The sequence below is a fragment of the Anguilla anguilla genome, chromosome 13 (assembly GCF_013347855.1).
Source record: "Anguilla anguilla isolate fAngAng1 chromosome 13, fAngAng1.pri, whole genome shotgun sequence".
NCBI classification, from domain to species: domain Eukaryota; kingdom Metazoa; phylum Chordata; class Actinopteri; order Anguilliformes; family Anguillidae; genus Anguilla; species Anguilla anguilla.
The window spans coordinates 37,817,774-37,837,393 of NC_049213.1; the positions used below are offsets into that span (position 1 = coordinate 37,817,774).

The window sequence follows — 19,620 nt, forward strand, 5'->3', positions numbered from 1 at the left end:
CCCCACACGCCACACGCGCCCTCCCCCACACACCACACGCGCCTGTCCCCCACACACCACACGCGCCCACTGCAAAAAGAACCAAAAAAAATAAGTCAGTCTTAACAAGTATCCTAATCTTGTATTTAGGCTTAATAAATATATTTTTTTCTGTTACCTTCTTTTGCTAAGTAGGACAGTAGGATTGCCAATGAGGTGCGACAGTTTGACTCATTTCAGAATTTCCCAATGGAGTGATGAGGCAATTTCGCCTGTCAAGCAAAACGCGTCTTAAAACAAGCTGAAATTTTCGACTTGGGAGAAAAATATGTGAGATTTTAAGTGCCATTGTAAGGCTAAAACTCTTGACTTTTTTTGCAGTGCAGTGTCAGTGAGGAGAGGGGAAGCAGTCATTTCAAAATACTCCGCTCTTCAGGCAACAAAAAATATGCATTCTCAGCTCATACTGTTTGACTGACTAACTCAGTTCAATTTTTTCAATATTATGTGGGTGCCGAACATTGGAGTGTCCAGATAAATTTTAAGGGGGAAGGGGGGACAAGCTGGGCACAGAATTGCACTGAGGGGTGGGGGGGGGGGGGTGGTGGCACATCTATGAATAAATCAACAAAAACTGCCAGAACATTTAAGGGGTAAGAGGCATCTGTGAGAAAGCTGGGGCTTTATATCTTATATTATATTCTGTTTGCTTTTAAATGCGGGTACTCACTAGCCGGAACTGTAGCCGTTCCGAGTTCTAATGTAGCTTAACCCTAACAGACATTTTAGCATGTACTGTAGACCGACAAATTTAGTATTTCTCTCTGGAACAAAAATGATTTCCCTGTAACCTGGTACATTAACAATGGCTGGAAGTGGTTCGGTTTGGTCACATTAGTTGCGATTCTTTACAGTGAAATCTGCTCACATTAAATGCCGTTTGAAAGTGTCGAAACGCACAATTCTACGTACCGTTTTGCAATCCCGTTGTTATAGCGACAACAGTTCTTTATTTTGTAAAAAAACAGGCTTGATCAAAATGACGACTTTCCTTCTATGCGTTCTGGAAATCCACGGACAACATGAATCATGGTGAATCGGTGTCCTTATCACGGTAAAAACTATGTTTAAGCGTTTTTTTACTTTGTTTCAGGAACACTTAAAGTGATTGTGACTCTTGGGAAACAAACTCCCAAGTGTTACTTTTCAGAAGAGACCAGGATTATGCCTGTAGTTCAAAAACACGTTTCTAGAACACAAACCATGTCGGGCTTGTGCTCAAAAAAGGATATGTTTGAGTAGAGGTTAAGGGTAGTCTGACACATTACAAGCAAATCAGGATTAGAAGACAATCTACTTCAGCAAATTTTAAACGATCAAAGGAAATGTTTCATAATACACTTAGCCTTTATTTTTTAAGGGGAGTGCTTCAGGTTAATTGAAAATTAATGGTTAGTGGTCACAGCAGGTCTTTTAGCTTTGAAATCAAAGCCGGGTGTCGGTTTGTATTTTGTGCAACATCTGTTTCTTTTGTTAATGGGAATATTTGATGTTGCAGAGGAAATGTTGCTTGTCGTTGCTATGCTTCACACAGCTTCACTGGATCCCTGAGCTGGGGTGTTAACTTTAAATGTTTAATGTATTACTTTATTAAAATACTTTTAAATGTACTTTTATTTAGTTCTATTATTTGCTTAGAGGATAATCGTGCATCAGTATAACCGAGGACAGACTACTGTAATGCTCCCTGTGAATGTTTAAATGGGCAGACATTAACTTGCAAGCAACTACACAAAATGGTGCTGCTAAGGCTTTTAACCATAGTAATAAAGAGAGACTTGTGACTCAGATCCTGGCCTTATTGTATTGACTGCCTGTTACTTTTACAATAGACCTCATTCATAATATTATTTTAAATAATTTATTTTATTGGATTTCTGCCAGAGGTTAAGTATTATAATAGCCTTTCCTGGAAGTCGAGCCTCTCCTGAGCACTTCCCCTCTAATTTGTTTCTGCACCTGTGGCGATGCTGGAGGGCTGGTTACACAGGACTCCCTGTGTCAGCCTTCAACACCATTTCACCGATGATGAAGACATGATGCTGAAATGTTTAAACCTTAATTTTTTGGCTTCGTCGTCATAACTAAATAGACTGAGTGTAAATATGCAGGATCGATACAGATATATAGTATAGTATATATCTATATCGTATATATAGTATAGATAGTATAGTATAGATCAGATTTCGATAATCGATTTAAAAGCGTGAGTATGTCCCAGAACTGCTGAATCATCCTGCATCTAATCTGAATCTCCAGTCCTCGATTAAAAAGGTCTTTTTGTACCAACGAGACATTTAAATCAGGGTTCTTCAAAGCACGGTCCTTGAGGGCCAGAGAACTGCTGGTTTTCCACCCTCCCTTTACCTACGAGTCAGGTGTGAAGACAGTCTGGCCAATCAGCAGCGCTAATTGTTCAGTTAATTAACTGGGAGGAAAGAAACCCAGGCCCGGATTTGGATTTGAGGGCCAGATTTGATGATAAGAGCCTTCTCCGGGAATAACCTCATCTATAGCACTTGTTGCCAGATCTAAACAGCATAAATTGATCGTATTTTGAGGCCCTTAAAAGCATTAAATTATTTATCTTCTTAACTTCTCGTCATATCCTGTATTTGTTTTTGTTCCTGTATTTTAATCTCATAGTTCATCTCAAGTACACTAATATTTTGGGTTTAATTGCACTGTTAAATTTCTATAACTACATTATTCATTCATTATTCATTTTCCCTTTTGTTTTGCTGTTCTGTTATTTGGACATAATGCGTGGAAGGTGCTATATGAGTAACAGAAAAAAATCCTATCAGTAAATAATCAGAAACACCGCCTGTGTGCGGTGTTAAAGCTGTCTTTGCTGACGTGTGGGGCTTTTTCTTTCTCTGCTGGCATGTGTTTGCACGCCCGTTCCTGACACCCTGTTACACCAATGTGCCAGGTCTACTGTGACGAGCCCGCGATCCACAGCCTCCACCCTCCTCTGCCAGCGCTTAGTGAGAGATTGGATTGAACAGCGAACGTAACATGCGAACACACACACACACACACTCACACATACACATACGCACACACACACACACACTCACACATACACATACGCACACACACACACACACACTCACACATACACATACGCACACACACACACACACTCACACATAAACATACGCACACACACTCTCACACACACACACACACGCATACACATACACATACGCACACACACACATACACACACACACACTCACACATAAACATACACACACACTCACACATACGCACACACACACATACGCACACACACTCACACATACACATACGCACACACACTCACACATACACATACGCACACACACTCTCACACACACACACTCACACATAAACATACGCACACACACTCACACACACACACATACACACACACACTCACACATACACATACGCACACACACTCTCACACACACACACTCACACATAAACATACGCACACACACTCACACACACACACATACACACACACACTCACACATACACACACACACTCACACACACACGCACACACTCTCACACATAGACATATGCATACACACAAACACACACACTTGCTTTGCTGCCTTAGCACCTGGATGAATTGCCATTTTTGAAGGAACCATGAATTCTGCTCTATACCAGAAAATTCTATCAGAGAATGCCTGGACATCTGTCCAGGAGATAAGCGTGATTGGGTTATGCAGCAAGACAATGATCCCAAACACAATATATATATATATATATATATATATATATATATATATATTTCAACTAGTGAACCTTCACTTGTGCCATTTTTAACAAGTCTGTTCCTTCCGTATAAACAGCTATGCTTTTCATTATACTATTCTGCCATTTCCCGGTTAGCACAGGGAAATTATTCCAAAGTCTAGTGCCAGTAGAAAAGAAGGCATTCATGCAGGATTTTATTATTTGTTCTTCTTCAGTACTATTAGGTATTCTATGCGTTATAAATGACAGAACCGTCGCTCTCGCCCATGTTGTACTTGTTGTCTGTGGAACATACCGATCTGTGGTTTTATGTAATGTGGGGCACTGCCCTGATGTTTAATATTGAGCTTCAGTTGATCTATGCCCCGCACACAGTACTGCTGGGAGTGGACCTACTTGGAATTTCTCAACCATAATATGCGCCTGACCTGCATTCTATTCCGTTTGTTCTGATTTTTCGAAAATAAATAAATAAATAAGATGGTAAAATAAGAACAGTTTTTTTTTTTTCCTTTTTGTGCTTAACCGGAATGGTTTCTGAGAACGTGCACCTGCATGGATGGGTGATGTAAGCAAATTTAGTCAATTAAAGGTATCCGCTATGAAAATTAATTACATGGCAAGGCCAAGTAAATCACAAGGAGAAAGTACATCAGCTTGTCAGTTGGGGTTCTGAATGAAGATATCACCATATTAATTAGTTCAGCACCTCTGCCATAGAGGAGCTAGTAATTCAATATTGATTTGAACTACTGTACCAAAGAGCGTGTACATAGATGCTTAGATAAATCAGCACATGGGCGAAAAGCAAGGTGAAATGTGGACAAAAGAATGAATGAATGAATGAATGAATGAAATCTATATCTGTAGTCACCATACAGTAGGTTTAAAGGATCTGCATTTGAGGGAATCAGTATTTCCGAAGGGACCATTGCTATTCTTTGTTTGAATTAATTTTCCATTAAGAGGATCCATGCCAGAACTTGGGTTCTTGTGTCGAAAAGAGACAAAGAGCTTGTACCAAAGAGCGTGTACATAGATGCTTAGATAAATCAGCACATGGGTGAAAAGGAAGGTGAAATATGGACAAATGAATGAATGAATGAATTAAATCTATATCTGTAGTCACCATATAGTGGGTTTTAATGATCTGCATTTGAGGGAATCAGTATTTTTGAAGGGACCATTGCTATTCTTTGTTTGAATTGATTTTCCATTAAGAGGATCCATGCCAGAACTTGTGTTCTCGTGTCAAACAACCCTTGCCAACAGCAGCCTGATCTGCAATGCAGATCAGGGGAACACCTGTGGGGGGTTTAAAAGAAACTGACTCTGTTTGAAATCTTTCATGTGTGTTTTTTAATGCTGCCGTGAATCACATTTAGTGTGTGTCCCACCTTAAAATATAAAATGGAAACAATGAACTTTTTCCCTGAAACCAGTCAAGACAGCACCGTCCCCAGACACCTCCAGCTCTCCGTGCTTCAAAGAGGAAGTATAACATCGCTGAAAATATTCATTAGAACTAACTTGGTGTCTCAGGAACTTTGTTGTTTATCATGTTGAATATGCAAATGTGTGAGGAGTGGGATTCTCCTTCAGAATAACCTGCTCAGCAAAGAGATCTGTGAAATTTAAGGAGGAGTTAAGACAGAGAAATCCTAAGGGAGAGAGTTCTAACGAATGTATTGCTTTATCCATGTTTACACCACCTCCGGTTTCCTGTGTGATGACGCATCAGCATTTCCCTAAACAAGCGCAGTGTGCTGTGGTGTTTCCATATACTATACTGCATACATTAAACATGTATAAATATGTATATTAACCATTAAAAATGTGAAACTTTGCTCATTGCATATTCATATCCATTCAGATCCTGCCTTAGCAGTAGATCCAATGTTTTAAAATGATAAAAAACACACAATGCAAATGCATTGAAAAAATAATAAATTCTCCCGTTTACAAAAATCACATTTTTATTCTATCACTAACCCACCATGTTAGGCGTATCTGAGAAGCTTATGATAGAAGCAGGGCCTAGTTTATATCCTCTGTTCAGAATGAATAAAATAAATCAATAAATAACCAGCAATTGATTTAGCAATAAAATCTTACTAGCTAGTTATGTTTTCCTCTTTCTTTAGCTAGTTTCCAATGCTAATACTTATTTTATAAAACAGTATTGATGTTGCTGATCCCGTGGTGTGAACTGAACATACAGTTGCTTTGTAAATGACATCACAGTTTTTGGCATTTAAAACTAAAAAAATTGCCCACACATCCACGTCATCAGTAAAATGAATGGAGCCCACAGAGTTGAAAAAATCTTCAGTTCAAACTGTGACTAATTTGTGACTTTCAGACTTCGAAGGCCAGATTCATCAAGTGTCCCGCAAAAAAACCAAAAAAAAAACGCTGCCTAACAGTTTTAACTCGAGCCGAATGCCAGGAATGAGTTTGTAAAATCATTTGAGAAGGGGCGCTGTTAAACTGCACACGGGGGCCACTGTTCCGAAAAACCCAATACATCTAAATAATGGAACGCTCAGTCAGGGACCCCACTGGGGTCCCGCTGTTTATTATTGATGGAACGTTTGGGCAACTGAAGAGTTTTCAAGTCGCAAAAATAATATTCCGTTTTATCACTTATGAAAAGTGCACCTGAGGAAACGTGGAACGCAGGACCTCTGCTGTCGCCCCGGCGTGGAATGTGGGTGGCAGCACCTGTGCCTGCGTTCTCTTCCCTGTGGGAAGTTAGAGGGGGACTGTCGGGATGGGGGGTGGGGGGGGGGTCATGTGATCTGGTCATGTGACTCCCATTTGATCCGCAGGTTTGGGTCGAAGTGGATACAGGGGGAGGGAAAGGGGGGTAGCGCTCTCCACTAATCCCCCGTTTCCCCCCCCTCCCGACCGGGGAACCGTTCCAAGGTGATGGAGTTGGTGAAAACAGCGCTGCGGCACAGGGCGGCTCGCCTTCTGCAGAGAGCACGCGGGGCGGGGCGGGGCGGGGCGGGGTGGGGCGGGGCGGGGCGGGGCAGCTCTCCTTCTGCAGAGAGCATGCGGGGCGGGGGGAAAGAGAAAAGGAAAAAAAAATGTGAGAATCGATCTGTGTGTTCCCAAATCAGCTATTCTGTATATCATCCTGACAGGCCAATACTAAACTAGCAGGAGCTTTTCCGTCTGCTTTGAGCTCAGATATGTATGTGTGCACTTTTTGTTAATTTTTTATTTATTTTTTTTTTGGGGGGGGGGGTTGGCTTTACTGGATGTGAGTTATTAATTAATTACTGTCTCCCACCCTACTTAATTAGAAACCTGAATTGTAAAACACTGAAAAAAAGTATTTTTTTTTTAAACACAGATTAAGTAATCTACAAGCAGTCACACAGCAAAAAGAAGCTTAAGAATACTTTGGCATACCTCAGTCTTTCATTGCTTTATTTCACGTCTGTAGGATGCTTTTGATGTGTGTGACTTTTCCCCTACGCTTCTATTAAAGCTGGTTAATTACTTTTTCTTCTCCTAGAGAAGAATTGACATTGGGGGGGGGGGGGGGGGTGGAAAAAAACGAAAAAAGAACTATTATTATAAAGGAGCGTAAAGGAGACAGCTGCCAATGCTAGAAGACACCTGAATGTCATTAAAAGCTGTGCTGTATAATGGGGTGAGTCGCGGGCTAGGGCATGCTCTGTGTAGGTGGGTATTCTTCAAATTCGGTTCGGTTTCAACCTTTATTTTTGAGACCTAGTTCAGTTCATATCCTTATTTATATTTTTGGGTAAAATGCAATGCTAGTTTATGAATGTGTTTTTTTTAAACTGTAAAACATAAAGATCCCATTTACTAACCTCATTTAGGATAGATAAAAAATTCTAAATAACTGCTAAAAAAAAAGTCATTAAATGGTAATTAAGAAACTAAGGTCAAAACAACAAAACAACAACAGCGCTTTCAGGTACTAACCACAAATGTGTGTACATGCTGTTGCAGTTAAGCTTGAATTTCTTTTCCACAAAATGAGATGTCCACGTTCTGAGTGGAGCGGGCTGCTCTGTGGCGTAAGCACATCCCCTGCTGTGAGAATTGATTGGCCGTCTTACAGCGCCGAAGCCAGTGCTGGCGGCTCTTTCTCAGGCGAAGTGGCTGCTGAGCTTCATTTTGCGGGTGACGGCGTCATTCGTTAATTTGCATATTTGAGCAGAAACGTCGATTTGCAAACGCGCGTCCGTTCCTCATTGCGTTCGCATCGCTCGTGAGACGGAGCCTGATTTAGACTTAAACGGGTTTCAGACGGACGCCGAGAGCGTTGAGGGCTCGCGATGAACGAGGAGAGGAGAAGGGGAAGCGCTATCGGCGGAAATCGCCGGTGGCCAGCTTTAGGCACACGCCCCTCTATGCCAGGGGCCAGCTTTAGGCACACGCCCCTCTATGCCAGGGGCCAGCTTTAGGCACTTGCCCCTCTATGCCAGGGGCCAGCTTTAGGCACTTGCCCCTCTATGCCAGGGTGTTCACCACTGCAGACGATCGCCAAATGCATCAGCCCTCTCAGACGTGAGATCACAAATACTACGCGATTAGAATGTTCTTAACCGAACATTCTAGTGCTGATGTCACAATCACTGCTGGTGACTGAAAGCAGTGGTTCTAGAACACCTAGACTTAGAATTTTGAGGGGGAAGAAAAAAAACAATACAGAAAACGATGCTCTTGAAAAGGTTAAATATCAATGGTCGCAATGACTCGCAGCACCCAGAAAAGTTGGAAAGATTTGTCGCCGATATCCTTTATGAGATGAAGTTGGTTCTGAAATCTAGTGGCCAAGTCACCGAGTTGGAAACGCTGAACGATGCAACTTTGTCCATGTTCAGTAGCGTACCATAGCATGCATTTTGGTTGTGATTGGACCCATTTGTAGCACAGTTATTCCACTGCATTCTTACGGGCTCCTGGAAATAATGTCAGCTAGCACTCAAAATTTTACTGGAAAACTATTTGAAGCAATGGTATATGTTACCATGGTAACTCCTCACTGTTTGTTTTCGTTCCGTCAAAGGGATTGTAGTCATTTACAGGGTTTAATAGCCAAGCCTCACATAGCTCGCTATGTTGGCTATTGCAGTGCACAACTAGCAGCTCCATCAAGTTGTATGCACAGCAGAGAGTGCTATGCTAGAACCTTTCCATTTGCATGCAGAGTCCCTCAATTTTCTTCAGTTTGCTCATTTGTGTGTGTATGTACAAGGAAACAAGGCCGTCCATGGTCATGCTAAACTAATGAGATAAACAAATGTATATACATAAAAGTAGTAGTATGTTCTGATGGTGAACTGGACTGTGTGTGTAAACTGTGCCTTGGAGATTTGGTGTTAGGTCATGACTGTTGTCATTAAAGACCCTGTGACTCTTGTCGTAAAGAGTAGGGGGTTCCCCCGTTGTCCTGGCTAAATTCCCAACCTGGCTGTCCCAAATTTGCTAAAAAAATGTTCTCTCCCTCTCCACCTGAGCTAATGTGTGGTGAGCGTTCTGGTGCAAAATGGCTGCCGTGCATCACCCAGGTGGGTGCTACACATTGGTGGTGGGTGAGGTGAGTTCCCCCTCATCACTGTAAATAGCACTTTGAGCATTCAAAAAAAGTGCTATATAAATGCAACGATTCATCCGTTCATTCATTCAAAAGGAGATGATGAGGTATTAAGGAAGGTGGAACGAGATTGAGAGCTGTGTTACGTCCATAGCACTGGTGCTTTCAGTGTTGTGCCTCATCTGTGGATCAAATCAGTACTTTTCTTATACTGTATTCTCATGTGGCTTTTCTAGGACCACCCACCTCCACATAAAGGAATAAATAACTATTTTTTTTTTTTTATCTGCGGTACAGGATGTTCAGACCACAAAGCCAGACCGTGGGCTCCTGATTTGAGGTTTCAGTTACGTCCTTAGTTTTTATTTCAGTTAAGTGGGTGTTCTGATTTGTTTAGTGGGGGGAAAAAGAAGCTTTATTTGAATGAGTGCACTGCTCTGCTCAGCTCGGCTGACCTTTTGTTAGCTTCCGCTACGGTGGAAATTAAAGAACTGCTTTTACCTTCATGCACATCAGGTAACAATAAAATCTGATGCTAATTAACTACAAAAATAAATAAATAAATAAATAAAATAAATCACGAAGCAGGAGCACCACCTGTAATCAGAGCTCTAGAGGTCACACTCTTTACCTGCCTACAGTCGCAAATAAGATTATCAGGCAGTAGATGTAATATTTATGTAAGTCGTTCTTTTTTTTCAGCAAAGTATGGATTTTTTTTTTTGTATTGAATCATTGTGCCTTCCCAGGAGCTGTCTCTTCCGAACTGCAGAAGCACTGTCTGTTTTGAAGATAGCGCTAAGCCAAAAGCACATAAATCCTAATTAAATGGTACACAGCGAGATTGATGTGTTTTCTTAAATGGGCCCGCTAGTTTCGCATTGATTCGGTTGTTTTAATCCCCATAATTGTCTGATCGTGCGGCAGAACAGATGAGTGTGTGAAGCCTAAGCAGTGTGAGAAATGTGATGTAATGAGGACAGATATGCTCAGTCCACAACCGCGCTGCCAGGGAGAACGTTTTTCATCACCTGCACTTAAGAGTACAGTCTGCTCACAGCCCATAAACAAAAACAAAACAAAAATGAACAAAAAAAATAAATAAAGTGAAATACGGAAGATATTACAGACCACAGCTCCCTCGTAGACATTCGCTCGAGAGACGGGTCCGATTCCATCGATGTCCTCAAGTTTACTCCGAAAAAACTATGTTCTTGCTTTCTTTCTTCTGACATACGTTGTCGGTGAATTCATTTGATTTGATCTAAACTGGATGACATTGGAACTGTTTTTGGAAAAAGAAAATTAAGAAAAATTAAGAAAAACACCTGCTTATATTTGTCAGAAAAAGCTGAGCATAAATGTTGATGTAATTCAAGCCATTGTTTCATTAACTAATGCAGTTATGTTTTTTATTTTTTATTTGCTTTTACTAGAAATAGATAAATAAAAGGTGACAGGACTGGAAGCGAGGTGTGTTGTGTTCCCCCCCCCACCCCGTGTGACTCATCAGCTCTGCGTAATGCGCCGGTCGGCACGGCGACATGCATGTAATTAGGGTGTCTGGGATCAAGGGGAGGCGGGTTCGGGTGTGTGATGAGATGGGGGGGGGTCACAGGAAGCCCTCATTTAGGGCAGCCCCCGCATCTGACACGCTACCATTACGCCCCTTTTTTGAGGGGAGTGCGGGGGGGTGGGGGGCAGAGGAGGGATGGGGGGGGGTGTTGCGGGGGAAAGGAGAGTGCTCGTCTCCAGGAGGAAGCAGATGCTAAAAGCCTGACAGCCCGCCCCGTGTAGCGATGTGTAATCCTCTTCACACACAAAATAATAAAACCACCACGTTCATACTTTGTTTGCCCCTCCAGACCTCTGGGCCTGTGGTATATGGGGGGGGGGGGAGTAATAGCAGCTTCACTGTATTCGCTCTCTTCGCTGCTGCCAAAAAGTTTAACCAAGCCTGCCGAGGTGTGAGCCAAGGTGTGCCACGGACCCCCAGGCTCACCTGTACGTACTGTACACCTGTACTCTCCTGCTTGGCTGCTCTACAAAGCCAGTGAACCCTCAGTAGCTGGGTTTTAGGTTTTATTTTGTGCACTGAAGGTCTGTGAAGCTTCGACTTGTATGACCAAACACAGCGAAAACGTATGTTCGTTAGTCCGTATGACCGCGCTGTTCATTACTGTAATCCTGCTATTCTAGGCCTTAACTAGGCCTTAAGGGGAGGTCTGGCACACGCAGAAATAAATTCATAAATAATTACATTTTAGAATAGGGCTTGATTTGAGCTTTAAACAGGTTACCGATATCAACACAGGGAGGTGTTTCAGCTCGGCCTTGGCTGTGGTTGCTGGTAGCAAGTCAGTAAATGATACGGTATGGCTGGTCTCAATAAAATATAAAGATGGAGGTGTCTGTGTGTGTGTTTGTGTGTGCGTGCTTGTGTGTGTGTGTATGTGTGTGTGTGTGTGTGTGTGTGTTTGTGTGTGCATGCATGTATGCATGTGTGTTTTTTAGCTAAGCATGCACCAAATATAATTAGGATTTTTTTTTACTTTTTTCTCGACACAAAAACATTGGTGCAGGGACCAATGTTTTTGTGATTCACTACTTCTAGAATGTACTTGTACTGCAGTTGTCAGTTTTTGCAGCATTGAATGTTAACTTTAGTAGGATTTTAAATTAAAAAAAAAAAAAACTGTCATAATGTTCTCCCCTGATAAATAATTGTTGCATTAAATTAGGTTTTCATTTTTAACCAACCAGTTCAAGTTAAAATAAGCTGTAGATCAAATCTCATTTGCTGTGATAAAATTAATCACAACACATCAAGGGGTCCGTTATGAATCTCCACAGAACTTTATCATTTTGAACAAAGCGGTTCCTTTTGATTGTCAAAGCCCATCGACCGCGAAGCCCGGTAGTGTGGTTGTCCGCCGGTGGCCGTCGTTTAGATTTGTCGACGCGATCGGGGGCTTATCTCAGAGCGGGTCTGTAGTCACTTCAGAGACCGAAGCCGTGGGATTCCGCCGGGCAGGCTCTGGAGGAGGTGGACGGGTGCCGGCTCGCAGCCCGAATCGCGTCGGTACGGACTCTGCCTTCTCTCCCTGGATGACTGTATTTAATAATTCTCACACATTGTGCTACAGTGTGTCTTCACTTTTGTTTTGCAGCTGTTTTGTTTGTTTTTTTCAGTTTATTATTATGGGGAATTTTCAGCATTCTTATGTTGCAAATCTTTAATTGTGTGACAAGTTGTGTGTGTTGATGCAATTTTAGTGTCTTCAGTGTCACCAATGTCAGCAGTAATCAGGGTAGCGATGTCACTGCGGTTCACACCCTCTCAACCCTGCTTTAACACTGCCTCTACACTGCCTTAAGCTGCATAGCTGCATGCTATCTTTGCTTTGGAAACACAGGAGCTGAGTGAAAGGGTACTTACAGACTAACTCTGTCCTCATTAATGGGCTCCAAATGTTACCTTCCACTCACCGTTTTTCCCCCAGATTACGAGTGGCTTTTCATTGCAGCGGGGTGGGGGGGGGGGGGGGGGGCGGGCGGAAGGTACTGAAACAGGGGGACACAGAACACAAACTCACTGCGAGGAGAGTGTGCTGCTGAACTGACGCGGGTTAAACCTGTTTTAAGGTTGACGAAGCAGCGATATTAAGCTCAGCTCTGCAGAAAATTAACAGCGAAAGAGAGGGAGGCCACAGCGGCTGGCTCCCGGCTCGGGCAGAGGGATGGAGAGCAGGGAACCGGAGGGAAAAGGGGAAAGATGAGGTTAATTGATTGCAGCGTGTTACGAGGCACGCTCTGTTGCTCTTAAAAAGTAACGAGGAGCAGGCATCGTACCTCCCTGTTCTCACGGCCTCCGGGGGCGGGGACCCGTGCTCCTGTGAGAACGTTAAGGCATCAGCTCCTTTTAAAGATAACTCTCCAAAACAGAGAAATGCCATTTTAGCTTTGCTGCGCGGTCGTTCTGTTGCAGGGCCGGTGCGGGTGCAGGTTTTTGTTTTAGCCCAGCACTAAGACACCTGATTCTACTCACCATTGTCTTGATTGAAGACCATCATCAGCTAATTAGTTGATCAGGTGTCTTGGTCCCGGGCTGAAACAAAACCCTGAACCCACACCGGCCCTTTTCGGATAAGATTGGACACCCCTGCTCTACAGGACAACAAACACAATACCGGATAACTATAACAGGTGTTGACAATAACAAGTAAACATGCGCATTTCACAGTATTGCCAGGTTTACTGTAGTTGCAGATGGCTTCTCGGGCATGATGTTTCTCTTCGGTATGGCTATCCAGCTGTGTGAATGGATTGTATGAAAAATGTAAACTGTGTCTGTGACTCTGAATAAGAGTGTTATTTTTCTTACATGTAAAAAATTGAAATTAATTATAATAGGCTAGATACAAATCTGTACTTAAGTATTAACAAAAACCACAGTATCTTCTTTTAAACAATATGCCACTGTCATCAGAGCAAACATTGTTTCTGGTGAAACTTAAATAAATCAGACATTGGACTTTTTCTGAATAAAATTCCCTCACCGTTTCCTTTTGTCTGCTCGTAAGATGCGATCTGCAGAGTGGGTGTAACCCCGGCGACGCTGTGTGTCTCTCCGCAGATGTACATCCAGACGGCCACGCTGACCATCTCGGTGAGCCTGAGCGCCTCGGTGTCGCTGGGCATGCTCTACATGCCCAAGGTGTACGTGATCCTGTTCCGCCCGGAGCAGAACGTGGCCAAGCGCGCCCGCAGCCTGAAGGCCGTGGTCACCGCCGCCACCATGTCCAACAAGCTCAACCCCAAGAGCGGCATGCGTCCCAACGGCGAGGCCCAGACCGAGCTGTGCGACAGCCTGGAGACGCACGGTGAGTCCGCCGCCGCTGCGCCGCGCGGGGGTCAGGGGTCGGGGGTCAGGGGTCAGGGGGTCGGGGGTCACGGGAGGCCCCGTGCTCTGCAAGAGCACTTCCACAGAAATGTCACGTGCGTTCCGTCGCCACTAGAAAGCAAACATCAAGCTCATCCGCTATGCAAAAACATGGCTAAATACGCTATGGCAAACATGGGTTGTGGTTCATGAAAGAAAATCAGGATATATGTCTAAGATGTCTGGCCTGAAATCAGGTGTTAAGTGGCTCTGCCTGCATAATATCATTTACAAGGCCAATCTGACATTTTGACTGGCTGCCAAGCACTGTGTCAGCTGTTATTGAGAATGAGCAGAGAATGCTTAGATCATGTGTTTTATAACATACTGCCTAAGGTTACCTACACAGAGTTCTCAACGGTATGGGAAACTCATGACTGGAGACCAGTGAAGAAATAACCACAGAATTATCACAAACGAGCGCACACGGCAATCAACCATCCTGTGCCGCTCATGCATATGCAAATGTGGTAACGTCAGGGTCAGCTCAGTTAATGAACATTTCCTGCCAATGTTTTCCTCGGTTAGACGTACTGTGTTTTTTCTCACGTATTGCAGTTGCTGTGATACTGGACTCTCTTGTGTGAGCTCTCTTCAGCGCGTAGAGCCATCGCTCCACAGGAGAGGGCCATTCAGAGGTTCTCATCACACCAGGGTCAGAATACTGAGGTCAAAGGTCGCCTCTCCCTTGCGTAGCTGATGCACAGTGCGGTGACTTTCCGTGAGAAGTGTAGTTTTAACTTTACCCCGTGATGAGATGCCACGGACACCGCTAGGGCAGAGTCCTCCTCTATCCCAGAATGCACTCTGCGTGACTTTGTGGATCGCCTCTGGCTGGATTGCCTCTGGCTAATGATCACCTCCTGCGCTCGTAGGAGGCCAGCGATGGTAACATTCTTTTGTGGGAGACCGTAGCGGCGCGTCCATGTCTTCTCCAAAGGACTTACCTTGATGAATTCACTGATAGGTCACCTGTGCCTGTGGTGGAATTACCTGTCCTGCCCTTCTTGTCCAGTGGAAGCACAGAACTGTCACTGATTATCCAGACCCCCCCCCCTCCTCCAGCTGAATTTTTACCTCAGATGGCTCTAAGACACCAGCAGGGACCATGCAGCTAATAGAGAACCCAAGCTTATGCACGGCTTATAAATCATGTCCCTGCTAGCGCTGGGTCTCCTTCCTGTGTCCCGTTGGAGGGTTGTGCTCTAATGATTTGTATGACAACAGGAAGTGGGAGAAAGAAAGACAGAAAGAAAGACAGAAAGAAAGAAATACCGTTACAGTATATACAGTCTAGTCCATCTGCTCACTGCCCATGGCATGTGAAAATGTAAATTGGACTCATGCTGTGATGTATGTGCATAATTCATGTTCTTCATACACCCTGTTGTATGAGTGGCTGTTGTGACCTTAAGATTTGTGCAGCAATGCAGTCAAGGCTAAAAAAGCAATAAGACCTAGAAAATAAGTGTGTGGCCAATTTGGATGAAAATAAAGCGAAATCCAGGACAAGGCAGGGAACGAAATGGACTCAGGAAGTTTTCTTTCGCCAAAGCCAAGTTTTAGGCTGCTGAGTCTCTTCCATTATTGGAATAGGAAGAGTTAGTTTATTGATGGACTGAAAACAGAAAATCCAAAGAGTCCTTTGGCACTTGGGGGTTTAAAACCCAACAGAAAGAGGAGAAAAAAAGACAAAAACTTGTGAAAGGGCCACAAGACCTCATTTCTCTGACTGTGTAACCCGGGCCACAGATAACCGAGAGCGGTTTGTAAACAGAAGCTGCTGTCCATAAAAAGGGATTTATTAAAACAGTGCAGCACACACGTTGAGCGGGTAATGAATCTCCCTCTGTTGCTGTAAACCACCTCTGAGCTGAACTTGTGTAAAAATATCAATCCCACATAAATTTTAAAAAGGAAAACAACTGCTGCCATGGCAGCAGGCTCTATCTTCTGCAAGCTCCTGTCTCCTGCAGAACGTATACACATTCTCTTCCTGGTGGGGGAGTTCACCCCTTTATCCTTTTGCTAGGAATGTGCATTTGTGTTACCTCACCACATTGCTACATGAGCTCCACTGCTACATGATGTCCTTTGCTACACGAGCTACATTCCTACATGAGCGCCATTGCTACACGAGCTACTTTGCTGCACGAGCTTTATTGCTACATGAGCTTCATTGCTACATGAGCGCCATTGCTACATGATCTCCATTGCTACATGAGCGCCATTGCTACATGAGCTCTGTTGCTACATGAGCTCCATTCCTACACGAGCGCCATTGCTACACGAGCTACTTTGCTACACAAGCTGCATTGCTACACGAGCTACTTTGCTACACAAGCTACATTGCTACATGAGCTCCATTGCTACATGAGCTCTATTGCTACATGCGCTTCACTGCTACATGATCTCCATTGATACATGAGCAACATTGCTACATGAGCTCTATTGCTACATGCGCTTCACTGCTACATAATCTCCATTGCTACATGAGCTCCACTGCTACATGATCTCCATTGATACATGAGCAACATTGCTACATGAGCTACATGATCTCCATTGATACATGAGCTTCTTTGCTACATGTGCTCCTTTGCCACATTAGCGCCATTGCTAAAATGTGTGCAAAATATGTTAGACCCCCTAATGCATCATGGGACCATATTATCACTGGCAAAGCTGTACCTTTTCTTCACAAAGATGTTTAAAATCAGTGCGTACGTGTGATGAATGACTCTTTTTTCTTATTCAAGACTCTTTTCATCTGAGTGGACCAAAACTCCTTCTTTATCGCCCTTTCTCTTTCTCTCTTTCTCTTTCACCCTCCGTCTCTTTTCCAAAGGTATGCCAGCCAAGCAAACGTACATCAGCTACAGTAACCATGCCATTTAGAGGAGGTGAGCCGCGTCCAAACGTGCATGTTAAACCAGGTGTTAGGACAGTGTTTCTGCTGAAGGGCCCGGAGATGTGGAAAGCACTAGGAATGGGGTGAAGGGAAGAAATACACTTAAGAGAGAGAGAGAGAAGAAGAAGAGAGAGAGAGGAAAAAAAAAATAAACTGAAATACAATTTAAAAACTGTGAGGCGACTTTGAGGGGACTCCGCGTGGCCACGGTGTGCCTCGCAGTGCTACAGGGAAGGGCCCTTTTTTTGTGCAGTGGCGGTAAAACGTCGACCTCGCCTCGGCGGCAGTTGGACTGGCGGCCTTGTTTCCATGGCAACCGGCAGCACCGGGCGATCTCTTGGGGCCCGGGGAGGAGGACTTGATCTCTCTCTCTGGAGTTCTGCGTCACTGCGTGTTTTCCTGTCCGACACGTCCTCCGCCGGAGTCCGCAGGAACTTCTGCTCTCTCTGAGGGCAACGTGCGGAAACAGGAAGTTTAAAAAAAAAAAAAAAAACCACACTAAAAAAAAAAAACGAAGAAATTTAAAAAAAGAGGCAGTTTTATTGTACGCAGTGTTGTGCTTTTTTCCAAATGGTGTGAACCATTAATAGAGCTGCTTTATATTCTTTGCGACGGTACAGAAGGGCTGAAGAAGAGAAGAGATCCACCCTGTTCTTCTTTTCGGTTGTTTTGGCGTTCGGGTCTATAGTTATTAAATTGTGACCAGGCTGGACGCACTTGACGTCAAATTCAGAGTTGATACGATCTCATACATAAATATGCAGCAACCATTCAGGTTAGTTTCACTGTAGTTTTTACCTTTTGTATTGAAATAAAGGTGGGGCTATCAATTACTCAGACAAAATACATAACGGTTTTGTTCCTACAGTAATGCCGATGTCAATTTCAGCAAGCTTCTACCACACACTTAAGATAACAATAAAAGGGATTATTTATGTTTTTGCTTCCTTGTTTAGTGGAAAAATATATATATAACAATGGGGATGATGCAATGTGACTGTCTCTATGGTCATTGTTTACTGACGTTAGCATGCCTGTCTAAAAAAAAATACATGTCTGTACTGTGTGGTCTAAGTCTACGGAATGAAGACTATGGTAGAGGCTTTACAAATGTTGTTGCTACTAGGGTCCAAGCCAATCCCAGACTGGTCAGGGTCAGTTTGAACTCATTTTTTTATTTTTTTTGTTTTGTTTTGTTTTGTTTTTTTAAATAGAGATGACTGCCACCCTGCGCTATGAGCTAACACTGCCCCCCTGACACAACAATCTCAGAACAGGTCAGGGCTTTAGAAACCACTCCCCTATGCTGTCACAATATTCATCTGTAAGGACGTGGAATAATAATAATAATAATAATAATAATGATAATAATAATAATAATAATAGTTTTGCATAGTATTACATAAATGCATTTATATATAATTCTTATTTTTATTTTTTTTTGTTGCTAAATTCACACAGGAAGTTAATGAGAGGTGCAGATACATAACAGGGCAGTTAATCTCAAAGCAATTAAGTCAATAAGAAAAGGGAAATGCCAGAGCTGGAGGGGTAAAACCTGCACTCATAAAATAATTGTCCCTGCCAATAATAATAATCATTTTTTTAAAAGCGGCAGGATGAACGCATCTCTCGCTCTGTTGGTGTCACAGGCACGCATAAGAAACGCCTCCTACGCGCGAGTAACGCGGAAGTGTTCTGCAGCATTGCACGAGCGCTGTACCGCTCGCATCATTCATACGACGTCTCCTCCGTTTCCTCCCGTCAGTCGGCTTCTCGTGCAAAAGTCGCAATGCTCTGTCCGAGCGATCGCCTTCGCAAAATTCCACGCTCCGAGACAAAAAAAAAAAAACCGGGAGAACGTCAGGGAGTATTAGGACCAATGGTTTCATATCGTACTCAAGGAAGTGCGACTGGAGAGGAGTTTTAACATGTAAATGTGACGAACAAACTGCTTTGATTTTAATGTTTAGAACTGTCCGCTCTTTGCTTTGACTAAACTGCAAGCAGGGAAATCCAGTGTTGTTTATTTTTATTTTTTTAATTTCTCCATCTCTTAAGAAATATTGTGAGATTGCTTGTGATTGTGTGTACAATAATTTACTGCTTTTAATTTTCCCTATGTTTTATCACTCCCAATGTGGTCAGTGTTGCACACTAGCATATGTGAGTGCACACCAAATTCAATGGCAAGTTCATGTACTTTATTAAAATGGATTGATGTCTGCTTTATGTACTGAAACATTAAAAAAGGAAAAGAAAAATGGAAAAAATACAGTGCCTGGATAATTATGACCTATAAATCTATAAATCATGGAATAGAGCGTGAAGCATGTTCATTTTTATACAAGATATTTCTAATAAAAAAATGTTTTGCAATACCCACCTGCG

At 43.1% G+C, this 19,620-nt stretch overlaps 1 protein-coding gene across 2 annotated transcripts in view; it reads left to right on the forward strand.

The window, feature by feature from the left end:
* Positions 1-19,620, forward strand: part of LOC118211895 (metabotropic glutamate receptor 4-like) — a 234,557-nt gene that overhangs the window by 187,029 nt on the left and 27,908 nt on the right. Inside the window, exons 10-11 of one of the 2 annotated variants that reach the window (XM_035389458.1) lie at positions 14,016-14,262; positions 17,167-19,611. In XM_035389458.1, the coding sequence (XP_035245349.1) occupies positions 14,016-14,262; positions 17,167-17,216 (297 nt within the window). In that variant the 3' untranslated portion in view covers positions 17,217-19,611. Of the gene's footprint in view, positions 1-14,015; positions 14,263-17,166; positions 19,612-19,620 lie in introns of those variants that run through there. The other variant, XM_035389459.1, reaches the window with a different exon arrangement.